At 38.3% G+C, this 26,376-nt stretch overlaps 1 protein-coding gene across 1 annotated transcript; it reads right to left on the reverse strand.

Moving 5' to 3' along the window:
• Positions 1–1,389: 1,389 nt before the first annotated feature.
• On the reverse strand, positions 1,390–24,778 carry LOC121319902 (proline-rich transmembrane protein 4-like). The gene is made up of 4 exons (XM_041257850.1): positions 24,608–24,778; positions 17,953–19,071; positions 8,207–8,338; positions 1,390–4,437 (listed from the first exon to the last, which is right to left on the reverse strand). Exons 2-4 carry the CDS (start codon positions 19,001–19,003, stop codon positions 2,477–2,479), a joined length of 3,144 nt encoding a protein of 1,047 aa, XP_041113784.1. The 5' UTR covers positions 19,004–19,071; positions 24,608–24,778; the 3' UTR covers positions 1,390–2,476.
• Between the last annotated feature and the right edge of the window lie 1,598 nt (positions 24,779–26,376).

The raw sequence follows: 26,376 nt of genomic DNA on the forward strand, positions 1-26,376 counted from the left end.
TAACTTATTAAAGGTAATACATACACCAGTGTATCACTGACATTAAAGTCATGTTTTCAGAAGGAAAACTTCTGTAATAGAGCAGTCTTATCCCTTCAGAATCCATACTAAATTACCCTTTTTTCTGATTCCATACAATATGTTTAATAGCCTTTGCAGAGTATAATGTCCTCTTTAAACTTAACTGCTTCAAGACTGTCAGAAGGTATAACAGCAATAGCATTTTGTTAAATAAGTGGCACACAAATTTAACCAAGAGGATTCAGTCAAGATTATTTAATAGTCTGTTTGGAAAGTAGTTTAAACATTTAACAGTGTCTCTAATAACAAATGAGCCAGCTTTTCTTCTACATTCTTACAATAAGCATTGGGTCGTATTTATGCAGACATCTTTTTAACATGCATGTAAATCAACAGTAAACATTTATAAATGTAAAAAATATTGAATTTTTTTTACAATATTTAGTTTTATGAAAAGGAAGCAAATAACATGGTACACCATACTGAAATATTAAATTAGCAGAAACAGTGAAAAACTTCTAAATGGCACAATCATTGCAAAATGCTGACAATAATTCATGGCAAGTTTCATTATTGATCTCATGTTAAGACTCCCAACTAAATCATGTATAAATGTAAAAAAATTAAAAAATTATTACCACCCAGCTGGAGGTGGGAGATTTAGTAGTTGCAATATATTTACATATTGTATATAAACTAGGGCTGTCGAGTGATAAAACTAATTGCACGATTTAATTGAGAGAAAAACTAATAATCTTGGTTTTAATCGCATATTTAATTGACACAGTTACTGCATCCATCTAATTTGTTTGTTTTATTACTGATGCTATTATTATTATTATTATTATTATTATTATTATTATTATTATTATTATTATCCAAAAACAGCATAAAAACTTTGTTTTCCTATTTCTGGATTCTCTTCATAGTTTTATATTTATTTACAATCCAGCATTGTTGTTAAATCATCTGAACCAACACAATGGAGGCAGTTTATTACTCACCTTGCTGCATTTACAATGATCAGTTTCCTTTACTCATAAACTGATGTTTTAAATAATGAGAATAATAACGATTTTAATGTATTGTATTAATAACTTGAAATTGCCTTAGTAAAACAAAACATTCACTGAGTAACAGTTATATCCACCATAATTGTAAACAACAGCAATTTAAAAATAAATGTGGTTATTGAAATAAAACAAAGCCACACTGCTGATGGGTCTGAGTCGGTAGCTATCCAACAACACTGGCTATGCTTCTAGTATCATACTTGGCTTGATTCATGGGTTTGCAGCAATCCTGTTTTTCTAAAAGAGTACTCTGTCCAAACTATCAGGTTTCATTTTTTGTTGTATTGTTGTCTGTAGCAGAAAAATACTAGTGCATTTTGAGAAATGAAAACATATTTAGCACACAGGTGGTACAGCAGACTAGATGCACGTCTGTGATACTGCAACTCACTTCGACAGTAGCTACAATTAACCCTCTTTCTATCCATCAGAATTTAAAAAAACAAACATCCCATTCACAAGACCTTCAGTTTGAGTGCTTTGCTACATAATGTGTTTCTATGACAAATTTTATATTCAAATGATGACTACACATCCAATCCTGGCATGCATTAAAATGGTGCCGCAGGACATGAATTACGGCATGTTAAGAGGGGCATGTTAAGAGGGGCATGTTAAGAGGGGCAAGACAGGATTGCGATTAAGGTGTTAAAGTATCTCCCACAAAATGTACACGTTAATTGCGGAGGTTAATTGCGATTTAACTGACAGCCCTAATATAAACCAAATTTAAAATCCTATTAGATGTTCGTATGCATCCTATCTGCAACTGAATTATTTTATTTTCATTATCGCACCATGAAGATTGCGTGGCAACAGCTTATGTTGTATGCTAATTTATTTAAGCAAATATGCTATTGTAAACAAATGTTAAGGGAACCAACTGTAGCACCTACATCGTTCTGAAGACCACAGATGTATTAAAATATTTTCACATTTAACCTCATTGCATCGCCTCAATCTGTTGATAAAAATCTCTTTAGGCCTGTCAAGTCTATGACACTTGGCAACGTTCACAGACATTGTGCCTGGAAAGTATCATTGTATATTATATCACAACTAGAGAATCCAAGCAAGTCCTTCACATCTGGAACCAAGACTTAAACTGAAGTAGCTGATCTCAAAGGCATGTATCTCTAGCGGTGAATTGTTTTGGGTGATCTTGAAGGGCGCCTTTTTAGATAAATGGATTAAAAAATAAAACACATTTTACTCCAGTGATTCCTCATTTTATACAAATCATTTGTTAGTTAATCAAAAACAAATTGATAGAATCATATTTTAGGGTTGCACATTATTCTTTGTGGTATTAAAACTTTTTTTTTAAATGAAAACCTCTTTTAGATTTACAATGCTGGGTCAGGAGGATTTATATCACTGTCCTACAAGTCTATTGTGTCACTGCTAACACTCAGCTCATCAATTTGTCTGCAAACATTTATAAATTCAGATTGAAGAGCTAAACCGGATTCTCTGGGCTTGTCTGATGACTCCTGGAAAGCAGAACCCAAGGCCTGGTAAAGTCTTTGAATTTGAGGTTCCTGGTCTAAGCTTGAGTGGGACAGGTTTCTTGATGGGATTTGGTTACTGCCAAGGGATGAGTAGCCAAGCCTGTCTGGACTTGAGCAGAGCACCAGTGATGATCCGTCGTGGGACAGTTTGTAAAGACAGCTTGTGCTGCTGCCTCGCCATTGCTCGGTAGATAATGTTGCGTTTAATGTATTGGAACTGGATATAGAACCTTTCAATGGCGGCACCAAGTCCATCTCTATACAAGAGGAAGTCCTGTAGAGGCCTCGGTCAGCAGGGCTCTCTTTGAAGGCTCCGTTGTCCGCTGTGTTTTTAACACCCAGAGACAAGTTGCTGGAGCTGTAGAGCTTAGAGTTCTGGAAGAGGCTTTGGGGGAAAAGGGCTTCACTGAAAAGAGCTTCATCGATGCTGCGTCCTAGATTTATAGGGGAAGGGGGCCTGAGGTCTACTGTGGAGTCACTGTCCATCTGGATGCTGAAAGAAGAGGTTCTTGAGCTATTTATGGGCTTTATATTTAACTCCATGTCTTTTGATAATAACCCCCTGTTACTATGGTATAGAAGATCAAGGCCCTCTATGCTGCTGAGGTGGTTCTCCACTAACGTATACAGAGGAAGGCATTCGTTTTCACCCCGGGTGATGGTGTCACAGATCACCAGCTTCTCCTGCTGGGAGGAAGACCACTGGTAGTTGTTTGGGAGAATGGGTGGTTTCATTGTCACATGGCCATGGGACATGCAGAATATCTTTGACCAACAGCTACGATGGGGTGCATTATTAGAACAAAATAGAGGATACATTACAATGAGGGCCAAGGTAAGGCACATGCCAACCTCGCATATCCTGCAGCTCAAATGGAAGGCCCACCAGGGCCAAGGGTGGAATACCTCCATTCCACCAAATCCCAAGGCATGCAGCATGGCATACAACTGAAGAGCTGCACATAATAGTGCAAACAATGCAGAGAATGCTGCCGTCATTGCTGCTTTATCCCAATCCTTTAAGTCTGCAAAAGGGCATCTGTTGTGCCTTTCTATTGGTGGAGAAGTATTGTTTAAATGGTAAATGTGCTTGGCATCTGCTCTCACATAACAGTAGAAAATGAAGTATAAAATAGACATAAAGGCCGTCAAGGCCACAAATACTCCTTGTGACACAAAAAACAGCCAAGGAAGCTGAGTGAAGAGTTGCACTACCAGAATTGAGCCTAAAGAGGATGAAAAGTGCAGGAACACTACTATGGCTAAGAAGCATGGATGTTGAACTATAGAGTAGGACAACTGCATCCTGGACCTCATTGAAAGGAGCAGGAACACAATTCCAAAAGCAGAGGTGAGGCAAGGAAATGGCACTTCATACAGGAGTAAGGTTGCAGTTGCAGCTAACTTGTCCTGGTGGTTATAGGCATCGTAAAACATGGAGAATGTTCTGCTGGAACCAGTTATCAAAAGAAACACATCAATGGTCACAAAGTAACTGTAGCCTGATGGGCATCTAAAAGGTAGACACAGCAGGCTTAGAGCTGAAAGGAAGACCACTAGAGAAAACAATGACCCTACTCCATAGATGTGGGCTTCCCAGGCAATACCCCATGTTGCCATTGCACTGTTCCAATCTGCATGGAGAGGAACAAACATTGGGGGAAGTAGAAACAGGTTGTAGGATTCATTTTCTGGATCCTCATCATCTGGCACAGTAGAACTCCAGGTATCTGAGGAATCACAACCCCCAGTTCTATCTTGGTTGCAGTCAGACAAAGCTGGTGGATCAACGTTCACTGTCTCTGAAGACCAATCCTGATGAGAATATGTACCTACAGGTAGTAAGAGAAAGGGATTTAATATGTTATAGAAACGCCAGTTAAAAAAAAAAAAAAAAAAAAACTGTTCCATTGAGATGTTTAAAAGAAAACCTGACAACTTCCTGTCTGCTGTTTTCCAGTTCAGCTTAACCTTTTATGAAGTCCACACTTAGGGGTTGAATTGATCAGTCTGTAGACCACAGTTGGATTTTTTACAGCACCAGGGGAACCTGGATTGTAACAATTATTGTTGCCTGGATTTTCTCCCCAATTTAGAATGTCCAATTATGATCACTCACCGCAGCTTAAGAGACCTGCAGATAACAGGGCGTCCTAATATCCCACGACCAGCCTCTTACACCCAGGAACTCTCAGGAGGTGTAGGCTGATTTTAAGAGAAACAGTCTCTGCATCCCCAGCAAAGACCAGCGACTTCCCACATCTAATCTCCCATGAATGAAGGACTTACCCACCCTACAAATCATGTGGCCATACTAATCTTTTTTCTCTGCCCTAATCTTTTTGCAGTCAATATTAATGGTTCTTATTGTAATTGCAGCCTGCCATACAGTAGATGATAGTACAGTATGTAACTGTCTTTATAGAAGTAAGATCCAAGTGATCAGATTTCCTTGTGGTTTTCTGGTTGAGGACTAGAAGGTGCTGGACCTTACAAATAGAAAGACACTCTGGCTCAGCTGGTCTACATTTATATCTGTGGCAGGCAACTAAAACGGAAGAGCAGTTCAACACAGACTTGTCAACAGAATTAAAAAAAAAAAACTAAAAAAAAACTAAACAATGTTTCAGCAATTTACAAGAAGAACCATTTAGAATGATTTCAAAACTCAGAAAACAGAAAATGTAATTTGAAGGTGCTGTACTTACTCTTTTGACTATGTGGAAGAGATGCTCAATTATTACTGTTTTTCTCATTGTTTCAATAAGTAATAATTAGGAGATACTTAGCGTGTAATGACTATGAAATTATAAATTGAAATGTTATCACTTTCATACTCAAGTACTGGGATCGCTGTTCCATTCCAGGTTATGTTAAATTGATTCGGTATCATTTTTAGGAAGCTTAATTTTTTATAACCAGGCCCAAACCTACTTATTTTGTGTCTTTCTACCTTTTCTATGCTGTAGTACTGTATGTATCTCTTCTTTGTCATTTCATCCATTTCCTGTGGTGATCAAATGATGATTGTCATAAAAATGGTTTCCTTTTAGAGAATATTCGTTCAAAAAACGCTACACGGAAAGCATGAAATATTGTGAATAACTGCTCTGCCTTACTGAAAATGTTCAAACCACACTATAATACTTTAATATATGTCTTCACAGGAGCAATTATGCTACAAGTCATCCATGAATGTTATTTAATCTAGGAATAGAGTAAAAAATTAAATTCTTTGCACTATTGACAAAATTAATTGATGTTAATAGGTTACTGGTGACTCAATACAATAGGTAGCACAATTGTCAAGGTGTTGACAGGCATGTAAAATGTAACATTTAAGTAAAAAAAATGTATAGTATAATTGTAATGTAGTTACATTTACAGTTTTATTGATATTATTATTATATTATTATTATTTATTATTAATTATTATTATTATTATTATAAAAATTTGTAGTCCTCCCTGAAAACTTTGCCTTTGCATTAATTTCAAAATAAGGGTGTTACCCATGGTTTCTTTCATTATTTCTGGAGGATGGACCAGGCTAGTCAGCAGTGAAAATCCATAGTCTGTAGATTATTGTACTGCTAGAAATGTATTTGAAAGAAATGCACTTTTTAGGCTTTTCTTTCGAACTGGCACCTACTCTGTAACATCAAAAACTGTTGGTACTAAAAGCCTTTTTGCCTGTAGTCAATATTTTTTATGTTGATTCCCTCTTTCATGGATATAGAAACCATTCATTATTTTTTTTTCACTCATGAGAGCTGTGCTGATCAATAGCTGCCCTGACTGACTTTGCCTCTGTTGCCTCGAGTTCTGTAACAGTGCTTTAATAATGACCTTTTATGTGTTTACTTATATGGGTACAGTTTTTATTATTATTATTATTATTATTATTATTATTATTATTATTATTATTATTATTATTATTATGTGAAAGACCCTACTGCTCAACAATTGCAGCAGGCCCTTTTAAATGCTACAAAACAGCAAAAGGCCTATTTTTGAGACTTGTGGTGGTTTTACAAAGCAAATGTATTTAAAAAAAAAAAAAAACTGAAGCAAAAACTTGATAACACAACCAGTTAAAATGGTGTCTTCTTTCTCTCCTTGTTTAATACTGCACTTCCCATTACAATATGTGGGGAAGAAGACTTCTCCAGTTCCAATAGTATGTAGTTATACAATAGAATGGTATAATAGTGGTAACATTTTCATTATTGGACATAAACCGATTTGTTCCCGATCCTTTGTGTTGCCATTTCAGGCAACATGGGGGTCTGCTAATGGTTCTGCTATGGTTTCTTTATAGTAGTTGTTATATTTGAAAAAATGTGCACAAACAGCTGCTTCTAAACCGTAAAACTCGACAACAACTACAGTTGTAGCACCTTGTATCCTAGCAACGGTAAGTTAGCAACCATAGAAATAGTGATCGCTGTTAAAGGTGCAAACAATTTTAGTACTAAATCCACAATGACTATGCATACAACATAACAGTAATGCACTGGATTTATTGTATCTTAATGGTATTTGTAAAACTTCCCGGTAACGGCAGGTGAGATTTGACCTTGATACCTTATGAGTCACTAACCAATAGGGAAAAGAATTTCGCAAAATGCAAGTTTCTTCCATTGCCCAGTTTACTTAGCACCAGTAAAGGTTAGCATTGTCTTAACAATACTCTTAACATTACCGTTAAACATTTAACCAAAGTCTGCTTTGTAAACAAGACAACCACTTGAGGATCCTCAGATACACACAAACCACTTTGAAAACGGATGATGTTTTTCACAAGTCTGACCATATGGCACTGTAACCTCTTGACCCACAATGCTTGATTGTATGGGAAGGTTATTTAGCAATAATACCATTTAAATAAGAAAAATGACTTACTGCTGCATTTTTTAAAAAGGTCTATTTTTTAAGCAAAGATACTAGAAGACAGATCCCAGAGGAAGAAAAGTGGCTGAATTGACCAATATGAATGGTCTGCACCATCCATTTCTGTGCTTTAATCTGTTGAGAACAGTTGGTGTCTCTGTTAAGCAATGCTGTCACAGCTTGCCTCATGACTCCATTAGTAGTGCTGTGGATAAGACCAACAATGATTTCTACCTCTTCTCTCAATTGTAGGCCAACATCTCTATTTTGTAATATTAGATTGCTACATTAAAATTCTACTTTTGTAATTGTGGTGTACAATGAAGGTTTAGACTATTAAACAAAATAAAACCAACATAACTTATTTTTTAAAATGTTCCTGGATCTGTAAAATAAATAATAGTGACTGTGTTTATTATACAGATATTACAAAAGAAAAGAAACTTAACAGTAACACCACATTTGAAAATCAGATGTTGAAACGCAGGTCTTGGTGCACAATGCTTTACTATGAAATAATCTTTTTTTCTATTCAAATAATTGTTTTTATCATAATTAATCCTACAGAAGAAGTAACACATGACATGTTTAGAGCACAGTTATGTGAATACAAGAGAGTAAAGCTCTAAGCAGGACCACCTATGGGTGTGAGGGGCTGCCCACACGTTTGTTTTCATCTTCATATAATATCTTTATATAATTGAATTTACCTGCTGTCTCTGGATCGGAGATTTTTGAAGGGGAATGGGTGGCAGCTATCAGGCGGTCCTGTGCACTCTCTGTAGGGTTGATGGCTGCTAGGTCCTCGCTGTCAAACCCACTGTCTAAGTAAGATAAGGTTGCTGCAAAAGATTTGTTTCAGAGGCGATCATTTCAAAACACACACAGGGCATACAAGCTATATACTCCAATTTATCATTAACAGGGTTTTTTTCCTGAAAAAATACACTAATTCTAAAATAATAAATAAATAAATCAGCTTCTGACTTCCTACAAGCCCCTAAATTAAATGTATGAGTGGTTTATTTCTGGTTTAGTGACATCTTTGAATGTTTATCCTGTCTGTAAAAAATTACACTGATGGTGATTTTGAGCAAATTGCTAGCCATAGAAGTGATTTGTTGCATCCAATCTATAGTATTTCTATACATTAAAAAAAAAAAAAAAAACCTTTGTTTATCAGAGTTCCATGCTGGGCTATTCTTTTTATTTTACAAAATGACTTGGAGATTATACAAGACATTCAGTAGAGAATATATTGCCACTGATACACATACAAGACTCACATCATAGTTGGTAAATCGTCTATTTCCAATGGCCATTTTACTACGACATGGACAGTGAATTATAATTTCTGCTGGTCAAATATTCACTTTTTGTCACAAAAAGTGAGACACATCATACATCATAAATACAGCCCCAAATGTAAATTAAATTAATTGAATGCTAGAACGTTTGAATATGCCTAAACCCTCAAACATTGATGCTAAAGTTATTCACAGGGTTTCATTTATGCCGTGTAACCAGCTATACTTTAATTTATGTAAGTTTTGTCTTCAGTTTAAGTTTTTGCCACACAGCGGTGGCCATTCCTTTATGCTTTCCCATTGTTCTCAACACAGTTTTTTATTTTTTTCCTGAAACTGTTTGCATGGTTTAATATCTAAATAAATGGTACTGTCTGTCTTCATGTGAATATGGTTGCAGACCAAGATTAAGGCCATGCATTTGGAACATTTATGGACATTAATGGTTTGCCTTAATTTTACAGTTTTATGGGTTTACTAACCTACACAATATTAAATTAAATTGTTATTTTTTATTCAATACATACAATAAGTTATCACAGCAAACAAGTCTCTGTTTTCAAAAACTGGTTAAAACACATTTAAAATAAACTCAAAAGAGGGTGTTGAATGTAAAAACAGATAACAGATTAACTAAGCCCAACATGACACATAATTACATTAAACTTAATTTCTCCATGGATCTGATATATCAACTGAAACCCAGTGCATTGGAATCTAAAGTCCCTTTCAGGCTGGCGTGCCTACCTGGGTCCCGATCCGGGTTCTTGCTACCCGGGTCACAATCCCGTGTAGTGTGAAACCACATACCCAGGTCGACCCTAGCTCTACCCAGATTGGCAGTGACCCACCTCGGAATGTGGGTTGACACGCCTAGGGACGACGTAACAAATAGCCACGCCTGCATGAAGGTTTCACTTCTGAAAGGAACTTGTTGATTGAGACCCACTGTGAGCCAGATTGCAGCGATGAAGAAACATTTGCTCTAATCAACATTTGGGCTAATGAATCAATCCAGAGAAGGTTGGATCGAAGCATCTTTAACAAGCACACCATTGTTGAAAGCCTGACTAGATGGTGGTCATGTGAACATTGCTGCTTCCAGGGCATTGTGTACTTCCTTTTGTCACCCGGGCCGACCCTGCTTCTTCAAAAAGCACTGTGAAATCGGGTAGTCGACCCGCATGACACCAGGTTACAATTTGAGTAGACCATGCCAGTGTGAAAGGAGCTTAAAAGTTCCATTCAAAGTGGTTCCCGAGTGGTGCATCCGGTAAAAGTGCTCTGTGTGGAGTACAAGATGCGCCCTATAGCCTGGAGGTCGCCGGTTCTAGTCCAAGCTATTCCACTGCTGACCATGGATGGGAGTTCCCAGGGGGCAGCGTACAATTGGCTGAGCACCATCCTGGGGTGATGGCTTAGGTGGGCCAGGATGTCCTTGGCTCACCTCACACCAGCGACCCCTGTAGACAGGCCAGGCATCTGCGGGCTTGCCTGTAAGCTGCCCAGAGCTGCATTGTCCTTCGACGCTGTAGCTCTGGGTTGGCTGCATGGCAGGCCTGCAGAGTGAAAAGAAGTGGTCAGCTGACAGCACAGGTTTCAGAGGACAGCATGTGTTTGTGGTAGCGGTGAGTTGAGCCTAAAATACAATTGGCTATTTCAAATTGGGGGGAAAAAGCGGGATAAAATCAATTGGCGAATACTAAATATTTTAAAATTACAAAACAAAAAAAAAGTTCCATTCAGCCCTTGATTGGGTACAAATCAAAAGGAGCTTCCAGGCTCCGACAATATATTAGCTCGCCAACCTACACCAATACTATTAGGACTAACCTTAAACAACATTAGCAGACTGCATACAAAGATCAATTTTATGAAAAAAAAAATTGAATCTAAGTTAGACACTATGGCATTGCTGCCAACAGCCTACAGAAAGAGAGCTGTTTGATAAAGGCTTTGAGACCCAGCATGATTAACCTGTCTAGACCGTGACACTATTGTCATCTCCCCTGGGTTCAATAAGCTAGTACGCCCATGAAGTTTAAATACTCTAGTAGTACTGTAAGCCACTTTAGTTGCAACTTTGGTGTAAACTTGCAATGGTGGTGTCAATTGAAACAGTTTTGTTTTTCATATTTTGATGGTAAATTTGTTATCACCAGATTATAAAATATTGTATGGATTAATTTTTTGCTGAAAGACAAAGTACTAATTTGCAATCATTCATTTCTGTTTGATTCCTGATATAGATAGTAAATTTAACCTTGAATCCAAAATTCTGATTTGCAATGGTTAAACCAGAAAATCTTAACATTAGGCAAGGCTAGTAATGAGAAGAGTACAATTGAACATTTTTAATCTAGTTATCTATGTATTATTTACAAAAAGCTTGAAATTGTACGTACCCAGATAAAAAAAAAAAGTAAATGAAATTATTAGGACTGTTGCTGTTGCATCCATTAGGGTTTCCTAGGATACGCCAGTATATCCGCCAATTAATTTTAATATCTCCACTGGGTTCTATTTGAAGATAGCAGCAGAGCCAATTTAAAGAGGCAATGAAATCTTCCTAGGAGATTCACGTGCTGGGTTAAATATAATTGCTGTAAGTCTAGATATGTAGAAACTGAAACACTGTGCAAGTGCAGCAACATATTCTTTTTTAATAGAAACATCAGCCCCATATTCTTATTATTGTGACAGTAGAGAATATGGACTTGCATACTCATTTATTGATAGGTAGAGTAAGAGGATTATACATTGATATCATTAGGTTACTTACCGTAATCCTGGTTCCCTGAAAGAGAAGATGACCACCAAAACATTTTGTATGGGATATGCCTGCCTATTGGTAGCTATTCACTGAGCTCTCTATACCACAGCTGCCGATAAGCCCTTTCCTGGATGACATCCTCAGTCCCGCCTACTGAGGGGTTAAAACCGTCATTCCATGGAAGCCATTTCTCTTTTTGCATCGAACCCATGAAGGCGACTGATGCGACCTTGCGGTTGATGGTCATCTTTATTTCAGGGAACCAGGGTTAAGGTAAGTAACCTAACGTTCCCTTTCAAGTCGAAGACGACCACCAAAACATTACGTATGGGAAATGTATACCAGAGCCATCAGGAGGGAGAAGGAACGGCAGCATATGAGGGACACGTTAGAACCGCTTAACCCTAGGCTAGCGGTACGAGAGTGCCACCTCAAGGACCCTCGCGCCTATTGAAAGCAAAGAAGGATCTGCCACATTCGAGCGGTAGAACCTGGAGAATGTATGCAGTGTAGCCCACTTAGCCGCCACACATATATCGGACAGTGTAACCCCTCTGAAGAGGGCCCAAGATGTAGCCAACCCTCTAGTAGAGTGCACAGCCAGGTGGGGGGAAGCCAGCACTGTCATACACCACAAGGACTGTGTCTGCAATCCAATATGACACTTGCAGCCTCAAGAGTGGCTCTCCTAGGGTCCGTATACTGTGACAGGCAAAGAGCTGATCAGTATGAGCTCTTGTCCTATCCACGTAGCATCTCAGTGCCCGCACCAGGCAGAGGAAATTCAATCTCCTCCGAAGGAAACGGAGGTGGATGGAAAGACTCCAATTCCACAGACTGATTCATGTGGAAGGCTGTCATCACCTTATGGAGAGGGCTGGGTTTGTACGCAGTGAAACCCTGCTGCCATCTTCCCAAATACGCATACAGGAGCTGTGCACTGACAGCGCCTGCAGCTCACTGACCCACTTTGCGGGGGTGTTAGCCAAGAGGAAGGCTGTCTTCATAAACAGATGATTAAACTTTATTGAGTGTATAGGCTCAAATGGGGCCTTTGTGAGAGCGAGAATGAGAGAGCGGGGAGAATGGCCCTCCTGGGAGGGCATAACTGCCAAGTGCCTTTGAGAAATCGGGTAGCCAAAAAATGCGCACCCGGAGATATCGAATATACGGGGGCATGGCATGCAGAGATAGCCGCTAAATGCACCTCCAATGTGGAAGGTGACCCACCAGCATCAAGCAGTTCTTGCAGAAACTGCAAGAAAACTGGCATGGGGAAAGAAAATGGGTCATGACTTCTAGTCAGACACCAATTCTGAAAATACTTCCACTTATAGGCATACAGCGACCTAGTGGGGTCTGCCCTAGCACTCTGCAAAGTTCCCACAACTGCATTTGATAGCCCTAGGGCTTTCCAATGGTCTTGTGCAGGGGCTAGAGAGTGCCTCTCGCCTGACTGAGGAGATCAGGCGAAGCGGGATCCCCCAGGGCTGGCCTTGTATGAGTTGGCATAGGGTCGAGAACCAGATTCTCCTTGGCCACCGATGGGCCACTAGGAGAACTGTCACTTTCTCTAACTGGACTTTCTTCAAGAAGGCTAGGAGCAACAGTATTGGTGGGAACACATAAAGGAGCATCCTGGGCCACTCGTGGGCTAGGGCTCCGACAGCGAGTGGACCGCCTATGCGGTGAAGGGAATATCACAGGGTGCAATGTGTCGTCTTCACTGAGGTGAAGAGATCGACCTGCGCCTTCTCAAATCGTTCCCAAATACACTCCACCACCTGTGGATGGAGTGGCCACTCTGAAGGATGTGCATCCTCCCTTGACAAGAGGTCCGCTGCCCAGTTCACCACTCCGGGAAGATGCGTCGCCCATAGGGACAGAAGTTTCCATTGTGCCCAAGTCAGGAGCCAGAAGGCGATGCCATGCAACCCCGGGGACGGGAGGCCGCCCTGGTGGTTGACATATGCCACCACTGATGTGTTGTCTGTTCTGACCAGGACATGTTTTCAGAGAGCCAGGAAAACAGCCTACAGCTCCAGCATATTTATGTGCAGGGCTATCCAATGGCCCGACCAGGTGCCACAGACTTTTCTGCACTTCCTAGACTGCCCCCCAACCCAAGTCGTCACCACTTGGCGAGATAACACCACTCCCATCCTCACGCCCTCTCCACCATCGCAGGGCCGCGGAGCACGTGTGAGACAGCCAGTGGTGTCTGTTACACTTGGGGTGCAAATGGAATACATTGAGCCATGCTGTATGGAGTGGGAGCATGCGTAATAGACCCAGCTCGATGGCTAATATGGCTGAGGCCATCAGATCCAACAGTCTTTGGAACCGCACCAAGGGGACCTTCATACTGGAGTCCAGCCAGAGCCCCAAGTACGTTGTGCGCAACACGTGTACAAGCCGCCTCTTCATATTATTGATGGTGAGGCGCAGCCTTGCCAGATGATGCGTCACAATCGGCGTGTGGGCCACTGCTCCCTCTCGTGACTGATCGCAAATCAGCCAGTCATTGAGATAGTTGAGTTCTCTGATCCCCTACAACCGCAAGTGGGCCAGAATAGCGCCCACGCACTTTGAAAACGTACGAGGAGCTACGGAGAGGCTGAATGGCAGTACAGAGAATTCTTAAACGCTTCCCTGAAAAATGAAGTGGGGATACTTCCTGTGCTCTGGATGAACAGGAACGTGAAAATACTCGTAAGTCCACGGTGGTAAGTAAACCAGTCACCCGGCCGGACTGACTGAAGAATGTGACGGTGAGTCAACATTTGGAACCTCTTCTCCTTCAAGAACTTGTTGAGGAATCTCAGGTCTAGGATGGGGCGAAAGTCGCTGTCCCTCTTGGGTACTAGAAAATATCAACCCCTAGAAAGTACAACCCCTCTCCACAGGAAGTGGGGTCTAAGAGACAAATGGCTCATTTGCACAGCAAGGCGGCCACTTCCTTCTGAAGTACTGAGACCTGAAAAGGGTCTGACAAAGTTGTGTGTGTGACTCCTTGGAAGAGGGGAGGTCCCAAATGCAACTGCAGCGCATAACTGTTGAGTAAAGTAGTGAGCACCCTGGTGTCCGAGGCGCAACTGCGCCAGTAACTGCCTGCGTCCGAAACACGGACTGGCGGGGCTCTGTCGGAGTCCAACCCGGGGGATCTGCAAAAAGTTTGTGGCACACCACCAATGCCGACATGGAGCTGGACAACAGTGGGAAACTAATCTTTGAGGTAACCTTGGAGCTAGGTTCCACCACGGTCGATGACGCTGCTTCCTCTCCTTCCTCTATCTCTGTCAGGAAGGAGTCCTTACCCCATCAAAGGCTGCAGCTTTGGCTTGGCCTGGGCTCCCATGGGAGACCCAGGGACCGGAGCTGGTGCGGATGGTAGTGGGGCCGGGACCTCTACCGGTGACGCAGGAGCTTGCTGTCTCGACAGTAGCGAGCACGCACAGGTTGCTGAGGAAAGGGATCACTGTCACTGATTCCGTGAAAGCAGCAAGCCAGCTTTCAGCCTGAAAGGCAAGGGGACTGCAGTAGACTCGAAGCTCTTTTTTAAAAAAAGTTCAGATACCAACACAGAGGGTCTTCCCAGAAAGGGGCCTATCGGCAGCTCTGGTATAGAGAGCTCAGTGAATATCTACCAATAGGCAGGCATATCCCATGTTTTGGTGGTCATCTTCAAATTTAAAGGGAACATGATATCCCATCTACACAATTCTATTTGCTAAAGTACAGTAAGTGCTTATTGTAAATATCTGTGAATTACTTTTGTCAGTGGTGAAAATTGGCACTGTTAAATTGATTTTTTAAGTCCTGGCATTGACCTTTAAAATGAAATCTCATAAGAGCTGATTTATTATTTGTATTTATTTATATTTAAACAGTTTATAGATATGAAATAGAGCTGTGTATGTAAGTTCAATAATATTAGACTTATTTTCTTCTCAGATACTCAACTAAGACAGGCAAGATATTTTCTTTTCTTTATATTAATTAGATTTTTACATTTTTGTACACCCTGTTGCATTTTTATTGACAGTTTTAACAGTAATTATACTTCAATAAATGGAAAACTGCATATCAATAAAATACCGGTTCATGACACACACAAAAATAAAACATTCTTCAAAATGATTGTTAGCAAGGAAAAGCCAGCCACATTTATACAGCACATTAGATTTACATTCACAATTTTTAAACCAAATCAGTTGAGCTTGAAAAGAATTCAGAGTAATGTTTTGATTGGAATCGTTGTTTCTAACCATTGATGTTATGCCTTAGAAATGAAAATGGGAAAGTGTCTATAATAAAGTGGCACAAACACATATTCACATAGTCTGTTCTTAGCTATTTTCTGGTAGGTCAGGCGTTTGTTAAATGTGTCCAGGCGCACTAAACTGCACTACGCTATCAACTGAGTAGATAAAAAGTGACGAATATAATAGATACAGTAATAGATCAAACGCACAAACACACACACAGATATATATTGCATCCTGAGAGCTAACTGCCACTACACACATTTACTGGTACTGAAAGAGATATTGTAGCTATGGCAAAAATTCCGATCTCTTCAAAATAATCTTTTCCTATACGGTGCACCCTAAAAGGATAGTATGCTTTCTCAATAGTGCCTAAAAAATGTAATTTATTTTTGCATCAAAACATTATCTCATCTTGAAATGAATTCTAATATTTGACCAAAGAGAGAAAAGCGGGGTAGGGGGAGGGGAGAGGGGAGACTGTAGATGCTGTGTAACATGCTCAGCATCTATGAAGAGGTAAAGATACTCCCTATGGATCTGGCATATAAAGGATTCCGAGTGCATACGGAATGCTGATACACACTGCAGCATGTGTGCCAGGAATTTTGATCATGTTACACCACAAAGATACGACAATACCAATTAGAGCTGTCACTCCCAAAAACAGAGCTGCATTTTATTTTGAAGGCATTTGAAGGCTGTATAGTGTTGCAGTTGCAAGAAAACTACAGGGCTTAACAATCTATCACAAGGTCATTGTATTTTCAAACACATGGAGCAAAAAAAAAAAAAAAAACAAAAACCTAAATGCAGTACATGGTGTATTTGCATCATTTTTTTAATATCGTTAGCTAGCACAGCACATTAAAACATGTCTTTTTTTTAAAAATGTGATTATAATGTTCATATATTTCCATCTGTTACAGGAAAATTGAAAAAAGTATAGATTATTCAGAAATAGATATAAAGAAAACAAATGCATTACTATTAAAAATACAAATTGACATTACCATGGGTTGTTTATTTATACCTACAGTGTATTCCAAAAGATTGTGCGGGAAAGAAATTCTGGTTCATTGCTCTTTTAACATCCTCAAAATAAACAAGTCAAATGATGATGACTGGAGTATGAATTCATCTTCAATACAAATGCAGCCTTTTGGAGTTTCAAAGGTTACAGTCCATGTGCCCATTGCTATGGCAACACTGTGTAGGTAACCAGGTCAGGTAGAATTAGAAAATGGGAGCCCTTCCCGCAGGAGTGGTGTTGAAGGAAAGCAGTCAGCTAATTACTTTCTATCCTGATTGGTTTATAAGAAAATTATCTCTAATATTTGATATGTGTAAAGATATAAATAATACTGTACAGGAATATATTATGTTCACCTCTATTTCTTTGTATTGCCTGAATCTTTTTTCAATTATAGTGGGATAACATACTGGCATTGTGTGTTTAGAATTAACTTTAGTCCCAGGGAAACTTTAAATTACAGTTCAAACATACCAACATACCAAGGGGTACACAAAGATGAGCTCTGTTTAGTCAAGTGTTAAGAGCATTCCAGTCATTTAACTTTAGAAATACTAAAATACACTTCATAAATTCAATGACAAAGTATTTTTATTTATAAATCTAGCACTATGTGTATTTAAGTTATGGATCTTCTTTTTCCCATTATATGCCAATTATGTAAGTTAAATTAAATTACAATAATTTCAATGGATTTCATTTTTTTTTAACCAGGTTATGCACAGCACAATCACTTGTTATATACACTCCAAGTCAATGTGGTATTTCACCATGGCCTGTCAGAAACCCATTTATGTGAAACTGGTTCTCTGAAAAACAAAGAAAGCTCATTTTATCTTGGATGATGTTGGATACTTGAAAGTAATCTATGTGGAAAAAAAGAAGGCTCTAATGCATGCCTGGTAAATATTTTATTTCACTGGAAATACTTGAGTAAAAGGCAGGTTTAAACAGTGTTAAATAAGTATTGCAGTGCCAAGAATAGAGTTGCCCCATAACAAAATAAAATATTAAGTCACAATTTAACAAATATTTAATTGAACACTTGCTTAGAGAAATAAATAACAACACTTACTGTGTAAAGTTTCGGTTCCCAGTGTCTCAGAAAACGTTGGTTTTTGGGAAACATCTTGATGTTGTATTTTACTTTCATTAACAACTTCATTGGCAACTGTAGGGAGCACTCCCATGTCCTCTTTGTCAGTACTTTTGTCCAATTTACCCTCTATTAACTTCAATTCAGTATTTGGTTTATTCACAGTAGTTGGTTCCTGATCCTGGCTAATGGGTAATCCAGTTGATTCCAACCTCACATTTTCAACTGTGACTGACCCTGGTGTTGGCAATTCAAGGTTGAATGATTTGGGGGATTGTGATAGAGTAAAAAGCTCAGTTGTCTCCAAGATCAAGATATCAGAGGTAGGTAGAGGAGTATTACTATTTTTGGTTGTCGTAAAAGGCCTTTTATTCAGTGTTTGTTCCTTAGTTGTATATGTTTTTTCTTGGTTGCTTGTGAAACTGTAAATAGGCAAAGTAGTTTGGTCAGGAGGAAGTTCCTTTGGGTAAGTTAGAAGGCTGCTTCCTGTTCCAGTCTTGACAGAAGTAAACATCGACGGTATCACAGTTTCGGAGGGCAGCGACACAGTGCTAGGTCTTGCAAAATCAATTGCATTATTTCTTGGTGTATTCCCTGTTTCCATGGGTCTTTCGGTTTGAATGTTTCTGACTTGTTTTCTTTTGAATAATGGTTGGATTGGTGGAGGCCGAAGATTTGTACTCATGGCCTCTGTACTTGGTCGGGAAGATTGAAAATTCCTGTTTTTATGCTGAAGATCAACTGACAGACTGAAGGGTAATAAAAGGAATGAGGGTGTTTTAGATGCTACTGTAAGGTCTGTAGGCACCCAAGATGGTCTAGAGAAGGTGCCAAGCTTCAAGGTGGAAGACTGTTGAGGAGGAACTGGGTCTGGGGGTGGTGGTGAAGTGTGTGCCACCACATTTTGCACCTCAGGTTCAGGAACAGAGGTCCCCAATAGTGAACACCATAGAACAATCATCAACATATAGCATTGATCAAGCATTGTGTCCTTGCTATAAATAAATAAACTAAAATAAACTGTAGTCATAAGCAGTCTTCCATCATTTGTAAATTCACCAGGGGGATTTTGACAGTAATAATTGGTCTTTGGTTCACCTGGAAAATAGATATATATGTATACAAGTCAAAAAATATTCTTAATGTAGCACACTAAAATCATAAACCGCACATTTCATTTTTACCATTGATCCTTTCTTTTGTAATTCATGAGTTAAACTGATAATATGTTAAACATTTTAGGCAGTATTATAGGTTCATTGGACATTGAGCTTTGTATGTAATAATGGCTCCAGTAAAAGTGAGCCACTGTAGCTTAAAATCAACAGTATCACATAACCCATACACTGAAAATTGGGTTGTAATAGTAACCACTACTAACAATAAGTCCAATTATCTGCAACAGTCATTGATTTCACTTGTTTTAGAACCAGTTGTTCACTCTTAGAAATCTCAGTTATTCAAATATTCTTGAATTTGTCCAAAAGTTCTATTTGTTTCTGAAGAATCAAAATCAAATGGTAGCATATAATAAAAAGTGATTTCCCAAATGGTTTCTTGGAGCACCAACAAAAAGTGGAAAGTTAGACATTTGTCATCAGTATTGTAATGTGCACTCAGCAGACTGGGTTTTATCTCTAAAGGGTAGAGGGTAAAAAATTATGTTTTTTTATTTGAATGATGTTTGAAATCATTCAGATTGTTTCTTATTCCATTTACTCAGATTATCTGTGTTAAGGTGACCTGAGTTTAGGGTCTGCTTTTCTGTTCTAGTTGCCTGTCATATACGTCTGTAACCCAGGCTAGATCAACCAAGGGGTCCCAATAGAAGTAGCCAGCACAATCTATTTTAACTGTCTTTAATACATGTTCACTAGACATCTCTAACTCTCACCTCTATAAAGACAACTTGAACAGAACAATGTGCAGCTATTTACACTTTTAAAAAAAGGCTTATTGATTGGTTTGTTATTGTGCTTGCCTCTTTCATCTGATATTTATCACTCAGAAACAACAACCGATCTGCAAACAAACAAGCCTCCTGGATATTCTCAGTCCCTGAAGTAGCAACTGGGCTCTGAGAATAGTTCACAAAGAACAATCGTTAATCGCTTGTCTTTAAAGTCCAAAGCTATTAAAACAAACATTTACATTTCAGTTAACCTATGTTATTTTTTTAGTAAAGAACACTGGGCTTCTTTTTTTTAATCCTAACCCCAGGAAAATGTACAAATCAGTTTTTTAAATTGACTGCTGAAAGCTGTAATCAAGCCTATCTAATGTTATATTACTACTGATGAGTTTTTGTGACTGGGTACACCCTGCCCCTGTGCATGTTGTTTTGCATTTTGTATAAGTTGTATTATTATTTTAAAATCCATTGTTTAAATTTGTATAAACTACAATGTTTTGGTATTGTTGTTTTTGCAGCATGAATGGGGTTAAACTTCTCCATCCATGCTAACCCCGTGCAGAATGTGACCATCTCCAGATTGATTAATTTATTATTGATTTGGAGATGGTCACATGTATATAAACCAGCACTTTTGGCTGATCCTGGAAGAGTGTGTTCAGAGTGGAGAACGGGAGAGATGTCAGTGAAACAGAAACTTGCTACTTGTGCTGAATTTAGACCAGCATGATACTTTTTTGTTCAGTGTTTGTTTGCTGCATTGTCTGTTTGTTTTGGCCATCATGCCTTTTTGTTTTTTCAATCTTTTTATTTTACATATCCAGGCACTGTTGTCTGTGTCCACTGTCTTCCGGGTCTGACGTCAACACACCAGCCATCCTGGTCACAGTAACATGCCTAATTTGAGCAGGAAATCACTATGCTTGGTCATGTTGGTGCTTCAATGCTCATACCATGACTTTCTGTTGAATGTGGAGGCCTAGGTTACTATAACAGTTAAGGTATTTCTCATGTAATATGGATGAGGCCAAATGTAATTATAATTGATAAATGATTTGTAGAGACCTTTCTAAAGTATTATTGAAAATAGATATATATTTTTTTTTATTATAGAATAGAGAGCTTAGTCTAAAAGGGTCTTAATGGTGAAACTGCCCATGGTGCAATTAGACTATTGGGGCTTAGAAGCACTAATTGCTATGTTTCAAATCCATGAACATTTAAGGGGTGATGTAAGTATAGGCACAGTACAAATAATTGCGGATGCAAAATTCAAATTGTATTGTGGCCAGGCAACTATTTTACACTGCGCCCGATGTAAGAGCAGTATAAATTACTGAACATGTACAAATAATGATCTACAGTTATGCTATTGAGGGTCTCAATGGGCGTCTCTTTAGCGGCTGCACTTGCAGTGTTAGGAGTACAGAGAGCAGTAGTCACTGTATGACATTTCTGGAGCACAAAAATACAAACCAAAAAAAAATGTCAGAGGAAGGGCAGCAAAGTCCGAAAAGAAAAGAAAAGTTTTCTGAGCAGGAGCTGAGAGTTCTTACTGCTGAGGTCACTCAGCATGAAACAGAGTTTTTTGGAAAAGCCTCAGCCGACATCAGTTATGCTAGTACCCTTAGGCAATATTATATATTTGCCTGCCCTTTTTAGCATAGCATCCAGAAATCTGCCTAGCACTGGAAAAGGTGGATTGGGTATCCCTCCAGAGATTTCAACTGTGCTCTGAAAGGAACCAGAGGGATAGCGGTCCCTAGTTTGATGCTGGAGTCTAGCTCATCCCTTAATTCAGCTATGAGGTCAAGGATGACCTACATAGTGATTTGAAAACACTTTAGGACCACATTCCAAACAAAGTGACCCTGGGATTGAATATGTCGGGTCTTCTTCATCTTGCCCTTGCCCTTATCCTCCAAATGTTTTCTTGTCTCTCTTCGTCACATCAGGAAGTGCACCACAGCAGCCATCCTGAAGCCAATGACAGGTGTGTGCTTTTATACAGCTCTTAGTTACTCGCTTCTACGATGGTTTGCACCTTGTAAGAAGAGGTGGGTCAGCAATTGCCTAAGTGAGGGAAAATCCATACATCACATTATAATGTTTGTGCCTGCTTAGTTTCCAGATCCCGCCTAATTCCATGCTCTTTTCTTTATTTGGATGCATTCCAATATAATTTTAATGTATTAATGATAGCAAAGTGCAAATTTGATAGAGGGTGCAGAACATCAGGTAAACACCATTCTTTACATACGCAGCATTTTTAGCGACTGGTAAAATCAGACTTTATAGCTGCTGAACACGATTTTCGGCAGCATTATGGGGGTTTCGCGCATATCCTTACATCACCCCCTTAGACCAATGACAAAAAAATCACAATAAAGACAGAACACTGTTTATGGGGGAGGCTTTTGTGTAGAAGAAATTCACTCCCTTAAAGAGTGTGTATAACAATATAATTGGCAGCATTGCCCCTCCATAGATTAGTGCTAATCTATTTAATAAAATTTCACAGTTATTTCACAACAATTATGCCATAGCTCTTCCTTTTCAAAGACATCGGAACCCCGTCAGATCATGCTTGAAGAATTTATGATTTTATGTTTTGTCATTCTTGAACACCACCCAGTTGCACCAGTGACCTTCTGCCATCAGATACCCCCTCTCTCAGAGTCAGGGGTTTCAGGATGAGTGTAACTCATTCTCCTTCTCTTAATTTGTCCTGTTCTTCTGTGATTCCCAAGCCTGTCAGTGTTAACATCACATACTTACTATGCTTTATCAAGGTTAACCATGGTGTTTACAATGTTTACCATACTTATGTATGATTTACCATGGTTACCTTAATGTCACCATGCATTTACTGTGCCTAACTACACTTTGCTATGCTTTTACCATGGTATACCACAGTACAAGTGTGTAAAGGAGAGTACAAGACAGACCAACATGCAGACAATGAAGAAGGTAGACAATTAAACAGTCTACCTTTAACTAATATGTTTTTCTGTCAGACTCTGTCTGTCTCATACACTCTCTCTCTCTCTGACTTTGTGCTCATGAACCTGTCACTGTCCTTCTTCTGTTCATAATCTTCACACAGATTTGGATTATTTTTTGTGAAAGCATTGTTTTTATCTCTTACACTGAATATATCGTGAGATTATAGTGTTGGTTTTGTTTTGTGTATAGGTGTCATCGAGATTTGTAAATCGTTTAATAACAGCGATCATCATAGTAAATATATTATGACTTGAATACTGGGTTGCATACAATGCATGCAAATTTTGGTAATGCATTATTAGTAAATGTGAACAGGTGATGGATCTTTGGCATCTCCACCCCTAGGCAGAAAGGATAGAAATATTCACATTCAGACTGTTACTAAAGACTGTGTATTTTTCACCTTATGTGTTACAAAAAAAAATGCTACCTAATTTGTATATATATTGCACATGACAGATGCATTTTATGCTTGACGAGACAGTGTTTGCACTAGTTGTGGTAAATGCTCCATCTATCTTTTTACCTCTTGTTTATTTACAGAACCCAATTACCTATTTTTATATACAAATACCCAGGGTATTTTCATAAAATAAACTTCATATATAAATTAACATCTGTTTTAATTTTCCATTTATGAATAGTATTAAAATAGTGTTATGTTGATATTGGTCTTTCATAATAACAATTCCTGCATATAACCATTGCCTATTTTGATTCAACTGTATGTATAGTACCGGTATATAACATACACCACCCATTTTGTTGTGAGAATGAAGGGAGCCAGGCAGTAACCTATTGATTTAAATGGGAATTAATCAGTCAATTTGTCTAGATGGTTTCAAACATTCAATGAGAGATGTTTATAAAAAAAAAAAAAACTATCTCACCAGCATTTTCCATTTATTATATGCCACTTTAGTCATTTATTTAACCTTATATATCCTTAGCCTTAAATACAGCCCTTTTGGTATGTATGCATTTCCTGTAGGTTTTAGAGAGATTTTGTGATATAGTCTATGTAATTAGAGTATGGGTTTATATTAAAAAAAAAAAAAAGTCTGTGCAGTTTTGTCTTACCTAGTTCTGTATTTGTACGTAGAATTAAATAAAATTTATTTAAGGTGTCATTGTTGATTTCTTTTTAAAAGGCTGATAAAAACATGGTCCTTTTATTCATAACCTTGCCTCGTTGCCAATACATGTTCCTCTGTTTTGATAAAAAGAAACAGATGACTTCCCTTCCCTCAGGTTTACACATTTAAAAGCAACAAAAATAAATGCACCCACACAGACACATGCACAGACATACACATTGAGATTCATGACAGTTTTCCTTCGGCATCTCTGCTAAACTTGTTTGTAAGCTTCCACATTTACTACATTCTAATCATCTTTACAAATATCAACGTATGTATGTATGTATGTATGTATATATATATATATATATATATATATATATATATATATATATATATATATATATTTTTTTTTTTTTTTTTTCATTGTTATGCTCTTTAAATATTGTTGTGAAGACATGTACAAACAACCATGTACAAATAACCAACAACAACAATCAGACATGTTTAAAAACATGAATATTTCTAATTTCTGCCTTACTTGTGCTGCAGGAATTAAGTTTTCTTTTTTTTAAATCATTTTAAACTGGTTATTATGTACCCCCCCCAAGGCCATTAGGAAAAAAAAAATACTTACTCCGCTAGTAATGATATTTGAAATGAAATTCCCCTTGCCCTCTGCTGCAATGCTGTGGGTATCCTCTTTCTTGTGTGAGAAATAGAGTTTCTGCCTCCTCTCTCTCTCTCCCCGCTTCAATCCGCCAGTGTGAAATTCAAATACACAATGCCTGTGGTCACACCTCACTGAGCAAATTATTCATTAGTGGGACTGCCAATGCTGTGGACGCTGGGAAAGCTCGAGTCTCAGGAAAGGGGTGGGCTCCACCACCATTCTCTCCACTCTCTCCTAATCCTGTCAGCAGAAGCAGCAGCAGCAGCAGCCGATGCATCACCACAGCTGCCTGGAGCTTACAGGAATAGGTCAAGTTGTGCCAGTTACCTAAACCTACTCCCAAGCTGGTTCAAGAAGGATAACTCAATGACAGGGTTTAAGGTTACTGACAGATAAAAAACATGATATTGGTTATTATTCAGTGAATAAATTAGATTACGTGGTTGAACCCAAATAGTATACCGATGCTACTGTACTCCAATTACATATCTCAAAGACAAATTACATCTATTATTTATTTGAATATGATGTACAAGTATTAAAACAAATCTGGGAATCCTATAGTTATAATATTTCAATGTACTTAAGGAAGACTAAACATATTTGATTTACCTCCTACACCTGTGACATAGCTTCAGAAAGGGCAGAAACATAATTTTCTTTGGGTATCAAAGCATGTTTGCATCATTCTGGAAAGGCTCATAGGACTATAATAAATGCTATAATGTGTTGTTTATGAGCTGTCTCTTGTAGCCTAACGCCTGTAAGCAATAAATAAGTATCACAAGTTCCCTCTTTACAGACAGAATGAATTAATTTAATAGCACTGAAATCAATATTTGATGTTCAATATGAAAACAAGACATCATTGAGAAAGTGTGAAACAATATCTTGTTCTTAAAAGAAATTGATGTATGACGTTAACCATGTTAGAAAGACTGGGGATGGGGCTGTTTTGCAGATCCTATTACTCTGGTGGGCAATTGATCGTCCTAAATAACATCAGTAAACCCATAATCATTTATTTCAGCTATTAAGCTGCAAGTCAGTGAACCAAGAATTTTCCAAATTTAGATGTGATCCAATAACCTCAATTCTCTGAAGCAGCACATATTTCTAAATGAAGTATAATTTCCTGAATAAGAAAACATTTCTTGGAATGGCATCCCTGTAGCATTGCTTAGTATCCAGTCATACAGCAAACATGATTTCATATTAATAGACACATTTATTAAGGTTGGTTTTTGTTTTAAGTAAATAAAACAGTTAATCTTACAAAACAAGTAGCTCATCATTTGAGAGGTTAATTTAAGGACTCAAAATCATGCCTGCTTTGTTTGTTTCTAGTTGTTTAAGATTAATAGTTACATTTTTCTTAAACCAAGACATTTGCAAATTGAATCTGGGTATAAGTACTTTTAGAAATCTTGCCCTAATTTTTTAAAAATAATAATATTTTTCCTTAGCTATAATAATGTGCATATCGTATATATATATATATATTATATATATATATATATATATATATATATATATATAAATCTATATATAATATATATAAAATATATATATGTATATGGTTGGTTCTAGCCTCATTGCCCCACCTTGCCATAATACACATGGATTATAGTGACCATCCTCTTGGTTGGTTCTAGCCTCATTGCCCCACCTTGCCATAATACACATGGATTATAGTGACTGGATGTACAACGTGGCCTCTTCAAGCCTCTTGG

This window comes from Polyodon spathula, chromosome 8 (assembly GCF_017654505.1).
Source record: "Polyodon spathula isolate WHYD16114869_AA chromosome 8, ASM1765450v1, whole genome shotgun sequence".
In the NCBI taxonomy this organism is placed as follows: domain Eukaryota; kingdom Metazoa; phylum Chordata; class Actinopteri; order Acipenseriformes; family Polyodontidae; genus Polyodon; species Polyodon spathula.